At 41.1% G+C, this 26,472-nt stretch overlaps 1 protein-coding gene across 8 annotated transcripts in view; it reads left to right on the top strand.

Annotated features, from left to right (window-relative positions):
- ARID1B (AT-rich interaction domain 1B) overlaps positions 1–26,472 on the top strand; it is a 490,367-nt gene that overhangs the window by 416,134 nt on the left and 47,761 nt on the right. For all 8 annotated transcript variants that reach the window (XM_088448961.1, XM_088448959.1, XM_088448962.1 and 5 more), the window contains one exon: positions 15,707–15,840. In XM_088448961.1, the coding sequence (XP_088305087.1) occupies positions 15,707–15,840 (134 nt within the window). The remainder of the gene's footprint in view (positions 1–15,706; positions 15,841–26,472) is intronic.

The following is a 26,472-nucleotide window of genomic DNA, read 5'->3' as shown; positions in this document are numbered from 1 at the left end:
ACCTGGATGGTGGAAAGCGCATGTCTCTAAGGCATTGCCACTGTGTCCTGCATGGCCCGTGATCTTTTTACCCTTCATGCCTGAAAGGTTCGCTTTGATGATCCCTCACAAGAGTTGTGCCGCTCATTCCACATTTTACCTTTTGTGACTGTCATACGATATGTTTTTGTCTGGGAAAAGTGCTATGTGACTTATGACATACATACATTGTTATAATAATATCAACAGAATGTTTTCTGCTCTGGTTACTCAGAACAGAGATTTTGAAGAAAAATTGTCTGACCTTAGATTTCTGCATAGAACTGAGTTTTCCAAGGTTTTTTCCCTTTTAAAGTGAACAATGATCTTGTTTTTAAAGGAAGGCTAGAAAAGCTTTTGTATTTGTTGCCTCTTCTCCAGGCGCTTATGGGATTTGTCTGTTTCTGAATTCTGCCGGCCACACGGTTATTGTTCATACAACTGGAAAAAAAAACACTTATTTAGCCTTTTTGTTTATGGGTCAGGGAACATTGAACATAAGTAATAAATATACATTACTTTTAATTAAATAAAGTGAGAACATTCCTGGACTATTCATGTAGTAGACTGTGTGGGGAGTGTTCTTTATCAATATATGTTGCATCATATCGGTATGATATTTAGTAGTTTTAAGCAGTAATTCAAAAATATTTACCTGTCCGGTGAAGGGGACAGAAAAGTAGGCCCGGTGCAGAACTGCGGTACACCGAGATATCTCGTTCTCAGCAAGTATGGTACTGACTGTGCATGCGCTGGCAGTGCCACAGGTCGGCAGACAGATCAGAGACAGATAGGACAGAGCTGTAGGGGCATAGCAAGTCGGAGACGGCGGCTGTCTGAGGTGACCTGGCATATGCTGGGTCCAATTACTAAAATATAATGTGGATTATTCAAAATAAATATATATATATATATATATATATATATATATATACACCCAAGTAGACTATATGTATCTCCCAGATTTGCCCCATATTCTGCTGGTATGGCTGCTGGACAGAAGGGGAGCCTGGAGAAGAAGCAGTAAGATAGGAGACATAACTGCTTCTCTCCGCAAACAAGCTGATTATCCCACTCTTTTCCTACTTTCTTCCTGTACAGCAGTCGCTACCTGGGGCACCTCTGATTGGCTGGTGTTACTAACGGGGGCTGAGAGGACAGGGAGGAGGCACTGCTTTTCTCATGCCAGGAAGCTCATTATGCCATCCACAGATGGCAAATTCTTTTTGAGAATCGAAATGAAAAGCTGAGGTTCACGTTCTTCTCTGAATGGCTTTCCCCATACTAGTGTATTCAAGTCTAATTAGGGGCACCACTGGGGAAGTCTGAGATTTCTCCACGGTAACCCCTTCTCTTTATGGACAAAGCTGTGAAAAGCCCTGTTATGGGCGAGTGATAAAGGGCTTGTCACTGCTGCATAAATAGACCCCTTAGTGTGAATTGGATGCTATTTTTTAAAGCATCTGTTAAATTGAAGGGCTTACAAACTTCGGAGTAGTTTTATAGTTGATAATTTGTTGATGCTAGTTTGAACGATCCTGCAGCTTGTTCCAGGCGCCAGGATGAAGGAGTCCAATTTCACCACATTACATAAGTGTCTCAATTAGACAATGGCGGGAATTTAATTAGCCCTGATAATTTGTCGGGTGAAAAAGGGTGGTACCCTCGGGCTGTAACGACTGTGGCTATTCAATTTTGCTCTCCCGATAAATGATCTGTTATCGGGCGTTAACACATAGAGGGCCTGATTCAGAGGCACTCGCTCTGAATTAGGGTGGGCGCTGGTTTTTTTAGGAGCGGCCTCCAGGCCGCTCGTATAGCTGTGGGTTACCACCCACAGCAATAGCGGACGGCCATGATGATGGTCGCGATGGTCAAGACCATCGCGACCATTGGGCTTGCGACGAGACCCTTGTGGTAGGGTCTCGTGGCTGCAAGCCCCAGAGAGCTTCTGGCTCAAATAGAGCCGGAAGCTCTCCCACTGACATCACTGGTGATGTCAGTGGGGCCGCCCACAAACGGCAGGCGTTCGCATGGGAACGCCTCCATTTGTGAAGCCACCCCCCTGCACACCTACAAAATGGGGCGAGCTGTCGATCAACATCGACAGCCGCCCTTTTTGTAGTGAGTCCCGGAGTGAGTGTTTTTTGCGCTCGCTCCGGGACTCGCGCACGTGCAGTGCACACACCGAGCGCGCGCACACCGGGCCACCATCGACCCGCTTGCGAGTGGGTCTGAATCAGGCCCAGAATCTGGGAAAAGCCCACTGTATGTGCCCGATAACAGACTCATTATCTCTTATATCTTTTCGGGTCTTCTCAGCGTTACACCCAACCAGCCAGATCTCTTCCAGCATCAGAATGTGAGAGCGCACACTGGCTGATAGTGACCATCTGCCGACCAGGATTATCAACATGTCTCATATAATGATCCGACCTATTTCCATCAAACTGTCATCGTTGTGCGCGAGGGTAATTTTTGGACCACACACAGTAATATTATACTAGGTAAAATAATAGGTGGTGGTTTAACATAATAATTTGCAGCTACAAATCTGAACATTTTGGTGAATCTCATTAACCACTTAACTGACAATTTTTCCAGCAAAACCTGTCAGAAATTTTCGGGTCCGCAGGAGAGTCCGAGGTACAAGAGGAGATCCGTTCTGCACATGTGTAAATCAAATTTCCGCATCAAAAGCACAGCGCGGAGGTGCGGTCTCACCTTGTCAGCTAAAGCACAGCTAGCTGCGTTCACATCCCATACGACCACGTCATTTAAGTGGTTAAGGGGAATATTTACCAGTTTTTGAGATTCTACATTGGAACATAACGTCTCTCATTGCTGTTGTTCACAGCAATTAAAGATGTTATTTCTGTGCAATTTATCAAGAATTTATTGTTGCGACAGATCAGCCAAAATACAGTGCATCTGGAAAGTATTCACAGTGCTTCACTTTTTTCCACATTTCGTTATGTTACAGCATACCTCCCAACATTTTAAAATCCCAAGGAGGGACAGGTCGACTGAAAAGGGGGCGTGGCTTGTGTAAAAGGCCTGGATCCTATAGAAAATGGGGCGGAGCCTCGTGGCTTCCCCCGTTTTCGTCACTTAGGGGGCGTGCCCAACACTCTCCGAGATGCTGGGTAGCCCGTACACAAGAGAACAGATGCCGTGTACATGCGCACGTCATCTGCTCTCCTCCTGCATACCCGTTGCTCTGCTATGCAGAGCAGCGATTTGTGCTCTCCCCAACTTCCCCCCCCCCACCACGGGACACTGTGCCCTGCGGGTGGGACAGCGGAACAGTCCCAGAAAAACCGGACTGCCCCGCTGGATGCGGGACAGTTGGGAGGTATGTTACAGCCTTATTCCAAAATGGAATAAATTCATTTTTGTCACAAAATTCTTCACACAATACCCCATAATGACAACGTGTAAAAAGTTTTTTTTGACATTTTTGCAAATTTTGTAAAGAAAAAAGAAAAAACAAGAAATCGCATTATAGAAGTATTCACAGCCTTTGCCATGAAGCTCAAAATTGAGCACAGGTGCACCCAGTTTCCACTGATTATCCTTGAGATGTTCCTACAGCTTAATTGGAGTCCACCTGTGGTAAATTCAGTTGATTGGACATGATTTTGAAAGGCATACACCTGTCTATATAAGGTCCCACACTTGACAGTGCATGGTCAGAGCACAAACCAAGCATGAAGTCCAAGGAATTGTCTGTAGACCTCCAAGACAGGATTCTCTCGAGGCACAAATCTGGTGAAGGGTACAGAAAAATATCTGCTGCTTTGAAGGTCCCAATGAGCACAGTGGCCTCCATCATCCGTAAATGGAAGAAGTTCGGAACCACCAGGACTCTGTTTTTCAGTGGCAGGAACTGGGAGACTAGTCAGGATAAAGGAGTAAGATGAATGCAGCAATGTACAGAGACATCCTGGATGAAAACCTGCTCCAGAGCGCTCTTGACCTCAGACTGGGGTGACGGTTCATCTTTCAGCAGGACAATGACACTGAGCACACAGCTAAGATATCAAAGGAGTAGCTTCAGGACAACTCTGTGAATGTCCTTGAGTGGCCCAGACTTGAATCCGATTGAACATCTCTGGAGATATCTGAAAATGGCTGTGCACCGACGTGTCCCATCCAACCTGATGGAGCTTGAGAGGTGCTGCAAAGAGGAATGGGCGAAACTGCCAAAAGATAGGTGTGCCAAGCTTGTGGTATCATATTCAAAAAGACTTGAGGCTGTAATTGCTGCCAAAGGTGCATCAACAAAGTATTGAGCAAAGGTTGTGAATACTTATGTACATGTGATATCTCTGGCTAAGCCTTTTCCTATAGAGACAATGAATGTCATATGTAGATAAACAGCTGCAGTTTTCTTTACTGTAATGCTGTGAAATATATATATATATATATATATATATATATATATATACATTGTGATGCTTTGCTTAACTACAGAGATATTTAAGATATCTCCAGCTCTTTAGAGAAAATAAATAGCTGTGAATTTAAATATGCACAAGTACAAGTCTAAAGTCCAAAAAATTAAAAGAAAATATCAATCTGCGTGATAAAATCCCACAAAAAATAGATTCCAAAGATTTAAAGAAAAAAAAATATTTAACTACTGCTCGACTTTAAAAAAAAAGTGCTTTTTTTAAATTAGCGATGAGCGGTTCGGATTCGGGGAAATCTAGTAGAACCATAGAAGTGGAACAATAGTGAGTAACTAAAATACTGTTGTATAATATTGTTTTTGTACAGTCAGACTACAAATCCCAGCAAGCCTGTCCCAGCATGATGGCATTTGTTGAAAAACAAGTGTCAGCCGGACTCGCACATCTTTGTTCGCAGCCCCATAGGACTGCAAGCAAAATGTAAGAGTCCTATGTTAGATCCAGCCGTGAGTGGAGCGAACGGCGGTGCTCTGTTGCCACCGTTTCTATGCCGTTGTAATGGCAACTCGCCCCTTAGGGGCATGGGCGTTTTGAGAGAGGAGGGGGCTCGTGTGCAGCCTCCATTTGGGGCCACTCCTCTCTGGCAGTACAGTAGATTCTTTCTTAATGCCAGAATTTGTCTGCGCATGCGCAGGTCTCCAGGAAAATGGCGCCAGCTCTTTTTTCCCTAGGGCATCTTTTCTGCACATGCGCGTGTCACAGAGAAAATGTCCCCCGGCGTCTTTCCGGTGATTTTGCTGCGACTACGGTAAGGTAAGTATAACTATATATGGGTGCAGGGTGTGCAGTGTGGGGCCCCCTGGACCATGTCCAGCGCACACCCTGCACCTGCTTAGAGGGAGATTGTTAGCCACAAGTTGCTCAAAAACCTGTGGCTGTGACATTTTGGTATTCATTAAATTGACATGGGTCTCAATGGGAATTAAAGCAGATTTAGTTTGCAGTTCCTGAGTAAAGTGTATTTTTGGGATGGTACACGGATTCAAAATAGACAGTGTCTAGATAGACACTCAATAGGTAAACACCAGATGACCGACAGGTACAAAATGTCGACTAACAAATGATTAATAAGGACAAATGGTCAACAAAAAAAAGAGCATGTTTCGTCATGTTTTTTTTCACCATTTTCTGGGCGAGGGTTAGAGATAGGCCTTTGGGGGAGGGTTAGGTTTAGGCACTTGGGATAGGGTTAGGTTTAGGCACTTGGGGGAGGGTTAGGGTTAGGCACCTAGTGGAGGGTTAGACTTGAATAATAAAAAGTCGGCCATTTTTGTGCTGACCTTTTAACATGTGAACTTTGTACCTGTCAACTTTTTGATCCTGTCGACCGTCTGGTGTTGACCTATTTATAGTCTAGCTAGACACTGTCAGTCTTTATACCGCACCTTGCCCAATGATTAATAATGTATTTTATAAATGTTTTTAAATACATTTTTCTTGTACATTTCTCTATAACGCAGAAGATTGGGTCACATGATGTGCGACATGTATATAGAGGTGTTGTATTGATGGGAAAGAAGTTCTGAACTTGCCGAAGGAAGTTACAAGGTTTCTTTTACAACATTTACAATTTTGTATATACACATTTAAAAATATTTTTTTATGTACCCCAAAATACTGTAGACCAGTGGTTCCCAAACTGTGTGCTGTGGCACCCTGGGGTGAACTTGGGACACTTGCAGGGATGCCTCAGGTTGGTGGTTCAGCACCAAATCAATTTATTTATGGTCAATGTAATGTAAATGTGTGGACAAACAGAAGTGCAAACCTGTCCACCAGTACATAACTGACGCTAAGGATGACAGGTAAACACAATTCACTTCACTTTACTAATTTACTACATTTTTTCTGACTTAACGTTTTGCTTAGAGCTGCCGTGATAACACTGCTGACACTATAGGGCGCCATGATTCAAAAAAGTTTGGGAACCACTGCTCTAAACCCTTTTATTTCCTGAAATATTTTTGCTGGCTATCATTTTATCATCATTTATAAAAGTTCCAAAAACAAACCATTTGAACATCATATAACTGCCTCCAATTCTTTGCTTATGACCACTAACAAACCTTCTTTACTGTCCTGCTATCTTATTTGCCCCTTTTTTTTTTGCTTCAATATGATTTCCCTAGTGTTTCATGTACTGCATATAGGTCACAGACTGCAGAATTAACGCACAACATCCCCGACTTGCCGTTTCTAATTGAATTACGTGGGTATTGGGAGCGCGCTTCATGAAAATGTCCCACAAAATGAGTGTAATGTAATATATGAGCACAGGGCACGGAACCCATGGCTAATTGTATCTCCTCTTGAATGGTGTATTTGTATAGGACCTCTTACCCAAATAAAACACCATTATCTTTTACAGTCTTCAACATATAGAAACCCTTCTAGCCTAGAAAGAGGATGGCCATCTTTTACTTCACCAAACAAAAAAGCAGTTGTTCTTTTTATTTGCAATCTTCTCTGGTCAGCAAAATGTCAGCTGCATGTGAACCCAGCAAGACAGCCATTTGCAAGGTTTTAAGAATGTTTTTATTATGGCTAGAAATCTCCTTTAATGACGTGATAAAGCTTGGTGCCTCAATGCTATAGCTGTTCCATTTACCTTTTATATTCTGCAGATCAGGACAATCTTGTGGTTACGCAAGGACACATTTTGTAGCCATGTAAAACTGTTACGACTGTGTTGTGCCAGGTCAGGCTTTTCAATTCATTTTGTAGGAAAATAATTTATACGTTTTGTTTTTGAAGATTTTTGTTATCCTTGTGCTATGGGTTTTGCTGACCAACTAAATAATACCCTTCATCTCCCATCAGAAAAGTGTGTACTTCACTGAATGCCAAGCTAATATATCCATTTCTTATATCTAGAATTGAACCTTATTTTAAAATCAGTGTATTATATACAGCATATTGTACTGAAATGTATTGGCCTGATTCAGAGTTTAATGTAACTGCATTTACAGATGTGTAATTACTAGTAATTAGACTTTCTAGGCAGGGGTGTATCTTGGGGTCCAAGCGCCCCTGGCAAACTAAGGGACTGCTTCTACTTGAAAAAATAAAATAACACATACTGGGGGTAGTTTAATTCAGACACCTGTAGAAATAGGGAGAATATTTTTTTTTTCTCTTTTTAATATATATATCTTTTACAGAACTTACTCTATTGCAAACCACTATTTACTAATGCCAAAATACACAGGAAAAGCTTGAAAACATAGCATCAAAAACAAACATGCATTATGGGTAAAATAATTTACATATATTCAAATTGGACTGTACACTGCAATATGCTTTTTTAACTCTGCCATATAATTCACTGGTAAAACTACCCACATGGGTCCATTGCTATCTCACACACAATAATAAAAACAGCCCATAAGGATTATATCTTAATCCTGACACCTGAATATCCACAATCTATAAAGATCATGGTCAATTCCCCATACTGTGGAAAAGATACATTTATTAGTACTTTAACTGGGGGTAGTTCAACTTACACGCCTGTAGAAATAGGGAGACAATATATATATACTTTTTTTTAATATATATATTTTTATATTTTTTCAGTTACAACACTTACTACATGCAAGCACTATTTATTAATTTCTATATGTCAACAACACAGGAAAAGAGGGCATCAATAACAAACAAGGTGCATTGTGGGCAAGATAATTTGCATATATGCAAATTATCTTGCGAATGGAGCATTGTGGTTGATGTGGTGCTTACACTCTTTTCCTGCAAGGTTGACATATGGGAATTAGTGAGTGGTGATTGGTATGTGGTGGGTATTGTGGGAGAAGAGATATATTAGGAAAAAAAATTAGTCTCTAATTTTAAATGTTTCTGATATAAAGGGACATATAATTAGCCTGATACACATTAACAATCAATGGAGGGCACTGATAAGAGCAGAGGAGACAGAAGGAGACCAGGTATCATTTACTAAGGACAGCTGTCTGCGGCACACTGCGCAGAGCAAACAGAAGACCAGGAATCATTTGTTAATGATGTCGGGTGGCAACGGCGCCCCCCCCCCTCGGCCGACACCCCTGGCGAGGGCCATCCAGGCCAATAGTAAGATACGCCCCTGTTTCTAGGAGCCCCAATGTAAATGTTACACCATCCCAAAGGTGGAAAAAATATATAGAACTATGACAGGGGCTGTGGGCTCCCATAGCAGTTGCACCCCCTGCTACCGAGCTAGATCTGCCTTTGGTCTGTAGAGATGTATCTTGCATTTGCAGCCTATTGAGTTTGGAGAGTTAGATAAAAGGGTCATTACAGTAAGGGCATACGCCATACAGGTACCTGTTAGTGCTGTCCTATTGTATTATAGTCAATCCAGCATTCAATCTGAAAGCTGCTGTGTAATAGTGATACATTCTTCATTGGAGTCAATAATCCCTATTTGGTCACTGCAGTATAAATGACCACTCAAACCGTGAATGCTGCAGCAGTTGAATATTTCCTGTGTCTCAGTAAACAAATATTATATAGAAATGTGATCTTTTGATTTTGGGAATTATTTTGTCACTTATTTTATTACGGTATGTTGTAATTCTTGAAGTCCTTAATCTTTTTATTAGTTGTTTTTCTAGTGGTTTCCACTCTAGAAAGCTGCATATTATGTTCTGGAATAAATACAAAGCAAAACTTCACGTCACTGGAAAAAATTCTAGAGACCCCAAATAGAAGAGCAGTAAGATAGTTATGGAGCCTTTAATGTAGGGTACACACATTGCAGATAGATCTGCTGTCCGACAGACCAATTTCTTAAGTCTAAGGCTGTACAATCGCACTTACCAATCAGCTGACCGTTATGTCTGGGCGCACTCACCAGTTGTGACATCATTGTCGCTGGTTCCTGCGACCAGCATATGGGACGGTTGGTCGGTTGCCCGTACACACAGGCAGATGTGCATGGCCAATGCGTATATTTGTGAACGACATGGTTCACAGATATATTGTGTGTACACACCAGCTGACGGTCAGGACAATATATCGTTCATCAGCTTTACAAACGATATACAGTGCAATTCGGAAAGTACTCACATCGCTTCACTTTTTCCACATTTTGTTATGTTACAACCTTATACCAAAATGGAATAAATACATTTTTGTCCTCAAAATTCTACACACAAGACCCCATAATGACCATGTGTAAAAAGTGTTTTTGAGATTTTTGCAAATTTAATGAAAAAAAAACCCTAAGAAATCACATGTACATAAGTATTCACAGCCTTTGCTCAATACTTTGTTGATGCACCTTCTTTTTGAATATGATTCCACAAGCTTGGCACACCTATCTTTGGGCAGTTTCGCCCATTCCTCTTTGCAGCACCTCTCAAGCTCCATCAGGTTGGATGGGAAGCATCGATGCACAACCATTTTCAGATCTCTCGAGAGATGTTAAATTGGATTCAAGTCTAGGCTCTGGATGGGCCACTCAAGGACATTGAAAGAGTTGTCTTAAAGCCACTCCTTTGAGATCTTAACTGTGTGCTTAGGGTCATTGTCCTGCTCAAAGATGAACAGTTGCCCCAGTCTAAGGTCCAGAGCGCTCTGGAGCAGGTTTTCATCCAGGATGTCTCTGTACATTGCTGCATTCATCTTACTCCTTTATCCTGACTAGTCTCCCAGTTCCTGCCGCTGAAAAACATCCCCACAGCATGATGCTGCCACCACCATTCTTCACTGTAGGGATGGTATTGGCCTGGTGATGAGCGGTGCCTGCTTTGCTCCACACATAACGCCTGGCATTCACGCCAAAGAGTTAAATCTTTGTCTCATCACACCAGAGAGTCGTTCAGGTGCATTTTGGCAAACTCCAGGTGGGCTACCATGTGCTTTTTACTAAGGAGTAGCTTCCGTCTGGCCACTCTACCATACAGGCCTGATTGGTGGATTGCTCCAGAGATGGTTGTCCTTCTGGAAGGTTCTCCTCTCTCCACAGAGGAATGCTGTAGCTCTGACAGAGTGATCATCGGGTTCTTGGTCACCTCCCTGAATAGGGCCCTTCTAATCGATCACTCAGTTTAAACAGCCAGCCAACTCTAGGAAGAGTCCTGGTGATTCTGAACTTCTTCCATTTACGGATGATGGAGGCCACTGTGCTCATTGGGACCTTCAAAGCAGCAGATATTTTTCTGTACCCTTCCGCAGATTTGTGCCTAGAGACAATCTTATCTCGGAGGTCTACAGACAATTCCTTGGACTTCATGCTTGGTTTGTGCTCTGACCATGCACTGTCAAGTGTGGGACCTTATATAGACAGGTGTATGCCTTTCAAAATCATGTCCAATCAACTGAATTTACCACAGGTGGGCTTCAATTAAGCTGTAGGAACATCTCAAGGATGATCAGTGTAAACAGGATTTCTTAGTTTTTTTATTTTATTATTAAATTTGCAAAAATCTCAAAAAAACATTTTAAACGTGGTCATTATGGGGTATTGTGTTCAGAATTTTCTGGACAAAAATGAATTTATTCCATTTTGGAATGAGGCTGTAACATAACAAAATGTGGAAAAAGTGAAGCGATGTGGATACTTTCCAGATGCACTGTATATCAACCAGTGTGGCTCTTTGGTTGCCATGGCATTATAGCACTTACAGTATGTTGCATGTTATTGTTATGATGCCTTTTGAGTTTTGTTTAGCCTTTTATTCCCAGGTGTTTTTTCCTGTGCTAGAGAACATCAGCAGCTTTACAATACATACTGTAAACTTTAATGACATTTTTTTTTTACATTTTCATTTTTCGTGACCAGTGAATGTGTTTTTAGGTAAAAAAAAATAATAATAATTTAAAATGCAAATCTGTAGAATATGCTTCTTTCATCTATTATAGAATTATACTACTATTAATATTAGAAGTTCCTTGGTGGGAGTAGCCTTAATAATCATGCTCATGCAGAAATTTATGCTTAATATTTTTGGAGAAATTGTATTATAACTCATAACATTGGTCCTCTTTCTACTCAGTATGGGTCATCATTTTGACAAACTATTAAGGAGTACCAACTACTATAATAAACATGTATTAAATACATTTAATTTTTATTTTGTACAGGTTACAACGTTAATGAAAGTTATATGTTTATAAATATATTATAGTTAATTTATTAATTTGGAAACCAAAAAGACAATAGAGCAATCACATTGGGGAACATTTCTGATGAGTAGTGTAAAGCAAGAAAAAAAAGTGTTCTTTTTTTATGTCTGTGTTTCTTTAGTTTTTCAATTAGTTGTTTACAGGGAATGGGAGCGCCTCAGGTTTTACGTTCGTTCGGGATGTTGTCCTCGGTGTTCCGGCGTCGGGATTATGATAGGCGTCGGTATTTCGATGCCTATCATAAATCCCTAACCTGCATTCCGCTGTAGAGATTGTGACCGGCGGACGCAATGACTACATCCTGTTTACAGACCCAGATTACTATCATCGATATTTCACATCTGTCTCAAGATGGATGTTTTTTGTTTTTTTTTTACATCATTTGTAAAGGTGCAGTAAATATTGGCTAGGTGATTACAAACATGATATACACGAGTCCACTTGGAAAATAAGCTGTTTTAGAAGGGAAAAAAACACATCATCTTCAATTGCAGCCTCAAATTACTATCATTATGAGAGCTGACATGAAACAAATGCTTGACACAGGAGCCAGGCATCCCGATCGAAGGGACACCGAGCGCGCATAGCCGCGGGGGGCAGAGGGTTCGGTTTAGGGTTCTCAGGGGGGACTTAGGGTTAGGCTTGAGGCTAGGGGAAGGGAGGGTTAGGGTTAGGCACCCCAAAGGGGGACTTAGGTTTAGGCGGCGGGGAAGGAGGGGTTAGGTTTAGGCACTTAGAGGGGGGATTAGGGTGAGGCACTGGGGGGGAAAGGTTAGGGTTAGGCACCCCTAAGGGATGGTTAGGTGGTAGAATTAAGTTAGTCAATACTTTACCTTAGGACGATCAGGATTTCCTCCTCTGCTGGGATGCCGCTGTCGGGATTCCAACCGCCGGGCAGGAGTCCGTCGGTAAATCATACCGATTCCAATTAATTAGCATCCCTCTTTAAATCTAAAATAAAAATGGAATATGGAACTAGTAAATTCATGCTATTCATTATCAACTGTATCACAGTTTTATATTCTACCTATAAAGAATGCCCTGAAATTCTGGGGCCAGTCCTCCATTATCCCCAAAGTGCAGCTGCGCACATCGCTGAATATTATGCCAACCCTTCATGGCCAATTTTCCTGCACACCCTTTGATAGAAAATTGGCAATGTTGGTGTTAGGGGGTAATTCAACTAGCGGTGACTGCCAATGCTATTTCCCAAAGTGACTCAAAAGTGCTATAGAAATGTTTATGTTGATAGCAGCATCTTTCTTTCCATAATTTATACTGTAAAGTGTATACTGTACAAGCAAGTGATTCTGGAAGAGTGAAACCTTTACCGTTATAGTTTTTTCCTTTTTTTCTCACATCAGTTCTAAAAAGAAATCTGTTGTACAATTTTAATTCCTCCCTCACACCTCGTTACAAGCCTCATCAGAGTGATGACATTGCTCAGGCTGACTTTCCAATATCAAAGAACGCCCTTCGCGTCTAAACTGTATTAAATATAGAGAGCATGCAGCTAAGGGGAGGGACAATTCCCTATGCAAATGGTCTGCTTTAGTGCTCTTTTGATGCTTAAAAAAAAATTAGGCCAAATTGTGTTTTTAAGAGTTTGCTTAAAAAAAAACTGTTTGTAGCAGTAACTGATGCAGTTAGAAATTAAGAAATTAAATTAAATGAAACGTTTGCTAACATAAAAAGGGAGCCACTACTTTTATTTTTTGTCTGGAAATGCACCATTTGCATTATATACAATATGGCAGTGGTTCCCAAACTATGGGCCACTGCACCATGGGGTGCCTCGGGACACTTGCAGGGGTGCGTCAGGTTGGTGGCACTGAATCAAATTCTTTATGGTCAATGTAATGTAAATATGCACAAACAGAAGCACAGACCTGTCACCTACTACATAACTGAACCTAACGATGACAGGTCAGCACAATTTACTTCACTGTACTACTTCACTACATTTTTTTCTGAATTTCTTAATAACAAACTTGTGGCTTAGGGGTGCCGTGAAAAGACACAAAACAGTTTGGGAACCACTGCAATCTGATATTTTCTGTAGGCTAGAGAGCAGGAACACATTAGTAATTTGTTTATGCAGACAAGTATATTCTTTGAAGAAAACATGGCAGCACAGATACTTTAAGTTGGGTAACACTGGGTTATATATATACTCTTAAATGTCTACATACTGTATTCTTTCAGAACTTTACTAGCTTGGGAGTGTGCTCGTGGGAAATATACTGACAAGTAGTCTTAAACTATCAATATACATGGTTTAGTCCCAGAAACTCTGAATTCATAACTTCAGAAGATCAAAGCCACCTTATATACACATTGGCTCATAGCTGTTTCCAGTATTTTGCTTCTTTGTCTAAAGCACAGTGTAATTCATGTTTCTCTTGAGTGCGTAGCAGTTGTTGAACTACAACTTCCAGCTAGAGGTGCTGGCTGACTTCTTTATGTTGTAATTCTTAACTATAAAACTCTAGGGCTCTTATATACAGAATGAAACTTTCTATGACTGCATACCAACCTTTATATGTTATTTAGTTATGCTCAGATCAATATATGCAGTGATACTGATTTTCCATTATCTTACAATTCTGTTAATATTTTGCATAGACAATTATGACAAATGTTGTGAGCTCTTCTTTCAGACCTGTGTACAGATGTCTTTATATATTATTGCTGAAGTTACGAAAAACAGCACCTTTCAGGGCTCCAGGTTCCTTGCGACTCTATTTGTGTCAAATGTCTTTGTTGAAAATGCATCTAGTCGCAATTCGATGTAAATAAAACGCACTAGGAGAATATGCTGATTAATTTGATATGTGACACTTTGTATATCTGTGTGCGACTGAGTCTGAATCTGTATACGAAGTGCTACGATGCAGCGGCTGAAACTGTTTTTCGCGCCAAGTTCCATTGTGCTTCGTATACAGAGTCCGTCGCACACAGATATACAAGTGTCACATTTTAGATTAATCAGTGGTGCGTCTTAGTCACATCACATTGCGACTAAGACACATTTTCATATAATATAAAGAGGCTCGGCGCAAGCAGAGTCACGCTGGACCTGGCAGCTCACTCACGCCAGCCGTCTTGGGCGCATGGCTTTTTTAGGCCAGATGTATGAGGACACATCTGTATAAAAGCAGTAGCCATTGCAAAGTAATACTGACACCCACCTGGGGATTTTCATCCTGAAATTGTCACGGGCCCAAAGCAATAAGATCTGCCGAATAAGATCACTACTGGATTTGTTCAGATGGGTCAAAATATCTGATAGTAGATGAATAACATTATAATGTGTGAGTGGTTGTCTGCTGCCCAAATGTCAGGCCTCATTCTACCTGATTCCTGTCTGTCCAATTTTACTGTTCATGTGTGTGACTAAATTGCCCACAAAATAGGTCATTCAGCAATTGGGTCACATCCAGTAAGAGTAGGCATTATACATCAATTCCACCAGGATATTACCTATTGTCAGCATTGTACATTGCCTGTTTGCGCATTTCTTCCTTGTGGTGGTTTCAAAAGACACTGCTGATGGTTTAAAAACGAAAAGTCCAAAGCAGTTTTTACTTTGAAGAGTGTTTACTCTTAATCAGAACACATAAACAGCTTATTTGTTAAATGTAACAGAAATGTCTTTGTGCTATATTTTTTATTTTAAAATTAGTTGCGCTATAAATTTCTAAACACATTTTACTGTTCTCAATGCTTTGTTTTGACAGGTACTCCAAACATTTCTCATTGTATCACCATTTGTTAAACATTATGTGCAGCTGCTGAACCTTTTATTGCAATAGTGATTAACACCTTCTTTCAATCTGACTCCAGGGACAGTGCGTTTCCACTGGCTTTTTACCCATGCACTTCAAATACAGATATACAGTAGCCATAGCTTCTGCTGCATTTTTAGTGCAATTGACAAGAATAAAAAAGTTCAACACACTATTGTGAATAATGCACCTGACATCAGTGAATTTGTGTTGTCAGTCAGGCCACATGAATGGCAGCATTTATGCCATTAGATATTATTTATAAGCTTTTGTGCATTTTTTTTTTATTTCTCCAAACAGACAAAGTGGGTTTCCTGGAATGAACCAGAGTGGCCTTATGGGATCAAATTCTCATTACAGCCAGTCCATGAATAATAACGCCGGCATGATGAATCCACAAGCTTCCCCTTATAGCATGATGAACAGTGCAGCAGGTAAAAATGTTGTTTTAAATTTCAGTTACAAACACTAGATTGCACTTACGGTACATGTCATAACACTTTCATGAATGCTTTTTGGGCTGTGTGTTCTGATGACATGATAAAGTGAACATTAAGGGCTATATTTATCGAAGACCGGGAGCCCTACTATGCAAATGGGATGCAGGATTTAGGGCTTCTGTTTGTATATCAAGCCCAGCAAAGCTGGTAATCACACATTTAAGGAAGACCTCAGAGGTACGTGCACCACCAGCAGCCTTCTCATACTATCACCATTTTAGGATAGCGATAACAGATGCAAGAAAGAAGAAACGATTGCTTATGATCCATACCTGTAATCTTTCATCTTGGGAAGACTTTACGGGCTTTTATAAGAAACATATGGCAACTCTTATTGATGAAAAAACTCAACCTATCATAATCACTGAAAGTGACCGTGCCTTGTCTTGTGTTTTAATAACATCCATGTATAATACTGATTGCAAATAAAGTGATTGTCCGTCTTGACTTATTTTCAATCTTTCTCCAATTAAACCATTCATTGACCACTGTCATATTAGTTCAGTAGTCACTGCTGCCCTCGCCTTCATTACTGTATTGTAATTTGCTGATCGCACTATAGAATCAGCTGAGGCAGAGTGGTGTATCCCCTTTTTCTTTTGTTTACCAACAAGCCTGCTATACCATGGAAGTAAGTATTCTCCATAAGAGTGTAGTTTACAATGTGTGTTATTTTTTGATCAGCATTCCAATCTTATAAAGAAAGTAGGTATTGTAAGAGATGCAGTATGAATGATAACCAAGTTGCAGAATGTTTAATGATCATTTGTCTTAAAGTACATTTGCCGTCATGAGCTTGTGGTCTTGTACGAATAGTAAGGATTCCAGTTTATGGAAATGAAGCCGTATGTGGTTATATTCTTGTGGCTTGTTTTTTTGCTACTAATTTGTTACCACAACAAGTGAATGAAACCCGACTGCTAATTTGAAAAAAAGCCCTTTAACCCAGTTCAACTTCTACTTGCAGCAATGTGCAAATTTACAGACAATATAAAACTTAGAACACTTTCGTCTCCTACTTCTCCCTATTGCTGCTGGATTGTTTTATAGGAAGACACAGTTTCATTGTTTCTTTTTCTTAGTTCTCTATTGTCTGAAATGTTAGTGTGGTCTTTTTGTCCGTCTATTCTTTCTGTATAGTTTATGCAATGAATCTGCTGTCATTTTCGATTTGCACCCATTGAAACTATGGAGGAACTTTATGATCAGCTTTAAATGTTGAGGGGAAAAGTATATATTAAAGCATTCCCAAACCTTACACTTGTAACATCCAATTAGGCATTTACACAATACTACACCTTTTATTCAAGACCAACAATAGAACAGACTCTTCCTCTAGGAGACTTTAAATAAACTACTGTTCTTACACAATGTACCTTACACACTGTACCGCACCACAGGCAGGTTTTCATTTGGACATTTTTAGTGGTCAAAGGAGATAATATTTGGCAAGCTTGCCAATAGTACATTTGATTCACTTTTTTTCTTTTCCCTTTTTTCTTCGAGTGATTTGTAGTTAAAGAATTTAAAAGATCCATGAAGTTTAACAAAATACAGAGTTGGGAGCCTTTTCTGTTCTCTACTACTTGGTCACTGGAGTATAGAAAGGACAGTGCCTTTTATACATGTCTATGCTTTGCCTTTGTTTTCCACAATGGAATTTAATGGAATATAGGCTTTTGTTCGAGGCTTTCTATGAAAAAAAAAAAAGGAAAATAATCTATGCAGCTGGTGGAAAAGCTTCATTGGTAACCATGAGTCAAGAAGTTAGTGTGACCTGTCACAAAGGCTGCTCTATAGAAAGTTTTACAATATAATTGTTATGACTGGTGGGTATTCCTTCCTTTTCTGACGTTAGCTGTACAGAGAAAGAGCCTAGGCTGCATATCTCTTGCAATCCCTTTTGCAGTACCCATATGAGATGAGTGAAGGCTCCACAGAATGATCCTAGTCATGTAATACAATGTCTAATGCATCCCAACATAAGCTTCATACCAGGGTGTGTGTTGAGTGTTGGAAAATGTGTGGGATTCCAATTTTAGTTTTCTAGGCTAGAGCCCTATATACATAAATGCACTGTCACAACCTTTGGTACTGAAAGGGTGTTTCCAGAAAACTCCAATGCTAGGGGTTATTTATTATTTATGAGGTATTTATTTACATGGCATTACTGTGGAGTCATTTAAAAATGTATAAATATCTTTACCTTTTCATTTCAAACAAGCCTTGTGGGCTGTAGGTTGCATAGTGGTTAGCATTACCGCCTCAAAACACTGATTGTATGAGTTCAATCCTGACCAGGGACTTATTTGTGTGGAGTTTGTATGTTCTTTTGGTGTGTGTGTGGGTTTTCTCCAGGTGCTCCAGTTTCCTCTCATACTCTAAGAACACACTGACATGTTTCTTAGGGAATTTAGACTGGAAGCTCCAATGGGGAAGGGACTGATATGAATGATAACTATTCCCTGTCCAGCACTGAGTATAAACTTATGGAGATATATAAACAAACAGTAATAATAAAATTCCCTTTCTTTACTGGAATGCCTACACACACACACACACTACCGACAATTTAAAGCTTATTTTGAATATAGAGGCACTTAATATATATGTATAAAGCTGTCCTAGACATTTATTCAAAAGTTAGGAGCCAGCGATAGTATTTGGCCAGCTGTAATTTTATAATAACAAAGCAGATTATTCATATCATATCTACTATGTTGTAGTGCCAAATGTCTGATATAATATACACAGCCTGTAACCAGGACATTATATTGTACAACACACTACACCTGGCTGTGCACAATATAACCAACCAGCCCAGCATCTGTGCCCCACACATTACTGCACCAGTCTGTTTCCACATTACACCAACCACATAATGGATACAACAGCCTATGCCCTGATCACACCAGCCTGTGTCGCCACAAAAATATTACACACCACTGTCAGCCCCAGGAGCCTGTGCATTCCAACAACATTATTAGACAACACCCTCTGTGACACCATAATGTAATGTATACCAGCTTGTGTTCTCAAAACATTAATATCACCTGCTTGGAACCCCTTGCGGTCACTTTAGAGAACATAAGTAAATGGAGAGTTCAAAGGGCACTGTACTTCTCCCAACTGCAGATGTGTACGGAAATGGGTATGTGGTCTATGGCACTGCAGTACTATGTGGTGCCTTACAGATGTGTCCACATACATCTATCCTCAAATTGCGCCAAAGAGCCCCATTTAGCAAGCCACATACTTTGCTACTTAGCCAAGCCAAAACTCTAATTCTAATTGCCTAATACACTATAAGCAAACTAAGATGTATAACTGAGGAAAAAGTAACACAATGAAGGTAAAATTTGAAAACGGAGGAAAAAGTTTGCAGCACAGGAATCACACCAGGCATCTCGCGCCACATGGTGCAATAGGGATTGGTGTATGAGGACACACCTCTATAAATAAATGTTCTAGTCTCAGTACCCACTTGTATTGAAAAGTGTGTTTTTCCTAATGTTTTTAATTGCCAGTATAAGCATGAAAAGGAATACCAGGTTGTATTCTTTACTGGTGTAAAAGCCCAACTCCAATGTATTACAAGTGGGGGGTGCACACAGACCAGGGGGTACTTCTTCGGGATACTTTACTATTTGAAAGCAAGTTTGTACATCCAATTTGTACAGTAACTGTGTTACACTTTGGAAAACATGTGGGTACCCAGGTAAAAATAGTCTGTGACTATGGAGAGATTTCTAAATTATAATCCTTCTAGGTAAAGAATAAGCATAACATAATATCCATGTCTATGTAAACAACATATCCGTTTTAGTAAAAACCTTTCCGATAATACAAACTAATATTAATTTGTGTTGTCCTGTAAAAGCAGCTGTAGCATATATATTGTACTTGAGCTGTGGTGGTTTATGTATTTTATCTGCCACGCTGACACAAAATTACTTCTGTGCATTTAAACAGCTCTAAATTGTGGCTTGCTATTAGTAACTGTTATTTATTTTGCTTTTTACACTGCAAGCTGTGAATGTTACCTGAAGCAAACAGATGGCAGAATGCCCTTCTCCAGAGATTTATTTTCTCTTGCTGAATAGTCAACTTAAAGAAAGATTTAAAGTCAATAGTACATTTTTTCTAATCTTTAAATCACTTGACCATGTCTTTCCCTACAGTAAAATATATTTGATGTTTTGTCATTATGTTTGTGACTGACGTTTGTGAAGCACAGAAGACTTAATATGCTTATAGATGCCACAAACATGGCAAAGTTAAATATTAAATTGATAAACATATATAAAATATGGTGATTTTATTGATATGTACGTGCGTAGGTTACTTCTGCGTATCACTGCAATGTACTGTTGTAATGTACTTTTAGACTACATGGTTTATCACAGATTTAATGGTACTCAAGTATTGCTACGTTATTCCTGAAAAGAGTATTAGATTTTACTTTAAGGCAGTGAACAAACCATTTTGATTTTGTTTTTCGTAAAAATGTTGCTTTAGTATACAACCCTAATTTGTACCAAAGCCCCGACATATTACACATCAGATTAAAGTTTTTGTACAGTACATTAGAGGTTTGCATTCAATTAAGTAATAAGATAGCATACAATGTTGAACCCCTGAAAGAATGTCTGTCATAAAAAAATAAGGCATCCGCTTTGTATAGCGTTGGGAGTGCTTTACACACTCGTTCCAGAGTCTGATGAATGCGCAATCTATAAGCATCAGTTTATTTACTGTGACTTAATTTTTGTGAGCTTTTCCAGCAAGAATAAAGATCCATCAGCTCTAATGTACACTCACAAAAGGCTTATTGTTATCTTATTGGTGCCTTAATGCAGTGCTTCTCAAATCCAGTCCTCGAGACACACCGACAGTGCATTTTTTTTCCATATGTCCTTGCTGGAGCACAGGTGTAGTAATTGCTGACTGACACATTTTAAAAGATCCATAGGTGGTTGTAATTATTTGACTTGTGATTCTGTGAGGAGACCTGGAAAACATGCACTGTTAGTGTGTCCCGAGGACTGGATTGGAGAAGCACTGCCTTAATGTACAGTATAAAGGCCCCCATACATCTGCGACGGATCGCTGCGATGTAGCGATCCTGCAACATGAAAAATTTCACCGATCCTGCGACGGATCACGGGACATCGATGGCCGCCGGTTGGTATTTCTGATCAGCGGATCCGATCACAGGATCTCGGCGATCTATCTCTGATGTATTAAGGCTACTTAGCGGTTAAGTACTGTGTCTTGCCTGGATACCTAAAGGCCCCCATATATCAGCAATCGATTGTGGTAATCTGCAATTTGCAGATGATTGTATAAAAATATCTGCAGTGTATGGGCTTCACAGATCGCAGATTACAACCAAAAACTGATTGAAATAGTTTAATCAGGTTGTTCAACATGTTGGATTTAACAGATCGATTGGGGCTGTAGATTGCTAGTGTATGGACATGATCAGCAGATTTGCAGACTGTTACTAGTAAAAGGATGGGCCTTTCAAGATTGGTAGATCTGTGTTTGCTGAAAATGATCTGCAAATCACTGAAAAAGATCTGTAATGGAGGGGCGCAGATTGATAGATTGGAAAATCCTAAAATCGAGCAACAAATCTTCAAATGTTCAATTGTGGTTTTCAGATTGCTGATGTATGGGGGCCTTAATGTGTACAAGACTGGAGTAGCAAGTCTAGGAGGCATTTGTCTTCTCAGCAGAGTAACATTTTGTTCTCTCATTTTTAAAACCCAAGCCTACTTTCATAGAGTAATGTAATCATTTAGGGCTAAATATAACATTAAAAAAAATATATATTTTTTATTTTTCACTTTACAGGGCCTCTTATGCTGTATCTATTTTGCTGTGATGATTGTTTCAAATACAGCTGTAAATGTAACATACATATTCTAATATGTAAAATATTTTTCATGTTAGTCTCTTACACTACGTCACCACCATATCACACTTCCTAATTGTATGCCTCCCCTCTAATTAGCTGCATCCTCTGCTGTGCATTCCCGCCCACCTCCTACTTGCTCTCTTGTCAACCTTCACTCTCCCTCCATCCTGAGTCAGCCACCATGCCTCCTTGCCCCTGCCCCATACCAACCATATCCACTGGCTTACACCTTCCCCTTAGATCTAGCCCACATGCCCTCACCCACAACCCAGACAATCTCATCTACATATCCCCCATCCCCTCCCTCCCATTCTTCTGTGCTCTCTGGAACACCAGATCTGTCTGCAATATACTGCCTGCTATCCACGACCTTTTTATTTCACACTCTCTAAATCTTCTTGCCATCACCGAACCTGGCTCTCCTCCTATGACACTGCCTCCCCTGCTGCGCTCTCCTATGGGGGCCTCGCCTTCACCCACTCTGTCAGACCTGACAACCGCCAAGGCGGTGGAGTGGTTATCCTCTTATCCCCCAACTGCACCTTTCGCATTATTCCACCTGAGCCCTCCCTTTGTTTCTCCACCTTTGAGGTACACTCTATCCGTCTCTTCTATCCCATTCATCTCCCTGTTGCAGTCATCTACTGTCCCCCAGGCCCCCCCCCACCCAATTCCTTGACAACTTTGCTGCCTGGCTTCCCCACTTCCTCTCTGCTGACCTTCCCGCTATAATCCTTGGTGACTTTAACATCCCTATTGACATCACTAATCCTGCATCCACCAATCTTCTTGCCCGCTCCTCCTTTGGACTTTCTCAATGGACCTCCATCACTACCCACTGTCTCGGCCACACCCTTGACCTTGTCTTCACCCATCTGTGTGCTCTCTCTGACTTCTCCAACTCTCCCTTCCCCCTCTCTGACCACCATCTGCTTTCCTTCACTCTCTCAACTCCTCCCCTCGCCCAAAGCCACCATCACCAGACGCAATCTTGAGACTCTTGACCCTGCTGTCGTGTTTTCATCACTTGATGCTCTCCTCTATCAACAATGGCCTGCTGTAATCAGGCAGCCTCCTTCTACAACATCACCCTCACTTCTGCACTTGACTCTGTTGCCCCCACCTCCTCTGTCCCCCTCCGTCAGTCCAAACCCCAACCCTGGCACTCCAAACTAACCCGATTTCTCCAAAAGTGCTCGCGCACAGCCGAGCGCCTCTGGAGGAAATTTCGCTCTCTGGCGGACTTCCTTCACTTCAAGTTTGTCCTCTCTTCATACATGTCCTCTCTTTGTCCTCTCCCTCGCCAAGCAATCCTTTTTCCAGTCGCTCATCACCTCTCAGTCCTCCAATCCCCGCCGCCTTTTTGGTACTTTCAACACACTCCTTCGTCCCCCCCCTCCACCCCTCCCATCCTCCCTCACTGCATTTGACTTTGTCTCCTTCTTCTCTTCCAAAATTGAGGCAATTCGTCACAGTATTTACTTCAATCTCTTTGCTGCAACCCCACCTCCCCCGCCATCCGTACCTCCAGGCCATCCCACCTTGTGCTCCTTCAGCCCTACCACGGGCGATGAGGTCCACTCCCTCATCTTGTCCTCTCCCCCTTCCACCTGCCCCCTTGACCCCCTCCCTTCTCGCCTTCTACGCTCCCTCTCCTCCACTGCCTTCTCCCACCTTGCTCACCTTTTCAACTTATCTCTCTCCAGCGGCATCTTTCCCTCCTAATTTAAACATGCTCTTGTCACACCTATTTTTAAAAAACCCAACCTCGTCCCGTCCTCACCCACCAATTACCGCCCCATTTCTCTTCTCCCTTTTGCCTCCAAACTACTTGAGCGGCTTGTCTACAGCCTCATCACCAGCTATCTCTCTGACAACTCCATCCTTGATCCTCTTCAATCTGGCTTTCGCCCACTTCACTCCCTGAAACTGCCATGGCCAAAGTCACCAATGACCTGCTTGCAGCCAAATCCAGGGGCCACTTCTCTCTGATCATCCTCCTGGACCTCTCTGCAGCCTTCGACACCGTGGATCATACTCTCCTCCACACCCTTCAGACCTTTGGCATCTCTAACACCATCCATGCCTGGTTCACCTCTTACCTCACAAACCGCTCCTTCTTAGTGTCTGCCTCTGGCTCCACCTTCCTCCCTTCCACCCTTCCCATTGGTTTCCTGCAGGGTTCTGTCCTGGGCCCGCTGCTCTTCTCCCTGTACATCTCTACACTAGGAGAACTTATCAGCTCCTTCGGCCTCCAATACCAACTCTATGCCGATGACACGCAACTATACCTCTCCTCTCCTGAGCTCTCCCCTTCTGTCCTCTATCAGGTATCCAGCTGCCTTTCTGCCATCTCTTCCTGGATGTCCGAGCGCTCTCTGAAGATCAACATGGACAAAACCGAACTCATCATCTTTCCACCTAATAGAGTCTCAACTCCATCCTATCTCGCTATCACTGTCGACAACACCATCATCTCCCCTGTACCCCAACTTCGCTGTTTGGGTGTCACCCTTGACTCCACACTCTCCTTCACCCCCCACATTCAATCTCTGGCACAATCCTGTCGGTTTCAGCTACGCAACATCACTTACATTAGGCCTTTCCTCTCCCAGAATGCTACCAAACTGATTATTCATTCATTAATCATTTCTCAGTTTGACTACTGCAACCTTTTCCTTACTGGCCTCCCACATTGCCATCTTCCCCCCCTCCAGTCTGTTCTCAATGCTGCAGCTAGACTTATCTTCCTCCCCCGCCGTTCCACTTCTGCTGCTCCCCTCTGCCAAAACCTTCACTGGCTCCCATTCCCCTACAGAATCCTCTTCAAACTCCTCACCTTCACATACAAGGCCCTCTCTATCTCTACTGCTCCCTACATCTCCAACCTCATCTCCCTACACACTCCCTCCGGTCTGCCAATGACTGTTACCTCTCCTCCACCCTGGTTACTCCATCTCATGCTCGTGTCCAAGATTTTGCCGGTACAGCCCCCCTCCACTGAAATGAGCTCACTTGCTTGATCTGGCTCTCCCCAACCCTGCAGAGCTTCAAACATGCACTGAAAACCCACCTGTTCTCCAAAGCATACCCTTCCACCACATAACCATGTTACCAGGTCTCTGTCCCTCCCACCTCAGCCATCTCTACCTTGCTTACCTCCTGCACTCAGGTCCCCATCTACACACTCATGCCTCATGTCATCTGTCTGTCTCCCCTCTCCCCTAGATTGTAAGCTCCTAGGAGCAGAGTCCTCCTCCCCACTGTCTCACAGCCTTCTTCTCTAGACTTCTATGACAGCCTTCACCTTCAGAGCTGTATTGTGTATGGAGATTGTGTTCTGTTTATATTTTGATTACTGTATTGTAATGTAATGTTCTGTGTACCCTTTACTGTATGTACGGCGCTGCGGACCACTTGTGGCGCCCTATAAATAAAATGTAATAATAATAATGTTACATACATGAGCTGCTATAGATTGTTCAGATGTTGTTTTAATTGGCATATAGTAATCTGACTATACATAGACATCTCAGATTCCTGTAATGTAGTCCAAACTTTTTCAATAAAAGTTATATTATGCAAGCAGAAAAACTACTGGTTTGGAACTAGAAAATATAACTGTGCCGTATTGGGTGGAGAAGAGTAGGGGGAAAATAATGAAAGAGTGATACAAATTGTACGTATTAACATGTTTTTGTCTTTTTTTCTTTTTGTTATAATGAATGTTTCTACAATACATCATAAATTACCTTTTACTACTTACTACAGATCTGTATTATTGGCTTCAGCTGTGCCCACCTCTGATTGTAGAGCAAGATTAAGAGCATGCTGTCCACATCACTTAATATCAGCATAGCATAGTACAGTTATTTTTTCCCTGCAATAAAATAAAAATTGGTTTACTGACTGATAAACAACACATAATTGTAAATGTACATAGCACATGGCTGGGTAGTGTTTTTGGCAGTAATATGGTTATTACAAACCTGCAGTGATGCTTCAGATATTCGCAAATTAGCACCGTGGTGCTTGCCAGTTTGTTCGCCAGGGTCCTGCATAAGCTCTCACTGCTATAATTAAATCTAATTATTTTCTAAAACACAGTAATACGCGACTATGTGCAATAATCATTTGTAGAAGACAAACTCAAACTGTGATATTTTTTTCTGTGTTCATTTGCCTGATTGCTGCAAGTCATTATTATTGTTTTTATTTCTGTATCTTTGGCCTGCTGCTTTGTGATTGGCTGATCTGGCATGGCATTGTTTTAGGGTGTACATTGGGCAGTAAAAGTTAATGATACTTTCTGTATTCCTGTATTGTTGTTTAAATATAAAAGCCATCTGCCCTAAATAATATAGGCAGTTATTTTACAAAAACACTTTAATAACACTTTAACTCTGGCGGTAGATAAAAAATAAACAGTTGATCCAAACAATGTGTTAACCTATTGTAAGCTTTTTGTAGTATATTTGTATATCTATTGTGCTGTATACCTGAATATAATACTGCATTTCATTCTTCACAACGGAGGAAGACAGTTTGCACACTGGGCAATTTTCATAATGCATCCTATTTATTCTCTAGTAAACGAATAAGCCAGTGTTTCCATAACAGTCCTAACATTTGAAGTTTTAAAG

The sequence above is a fragment of the Taudactylus pleione genome, unplaced genomic scaffold (assembly GCF_031769625.1).
Source record: "Taudactylus pleione unplaced genomic scaffold, aTauple2 ptg000473l, whole genome shotgun sequence".
Lineage (NCBI taxonomy): Eukaryota > Metazoa > Chordata > Amphibia > Anura > Myobatrachidae > Taudactylus > Taudactylus pleione.
This window is presented reverse-complemented; position numbering and strand designations above follow the sequence as displayed.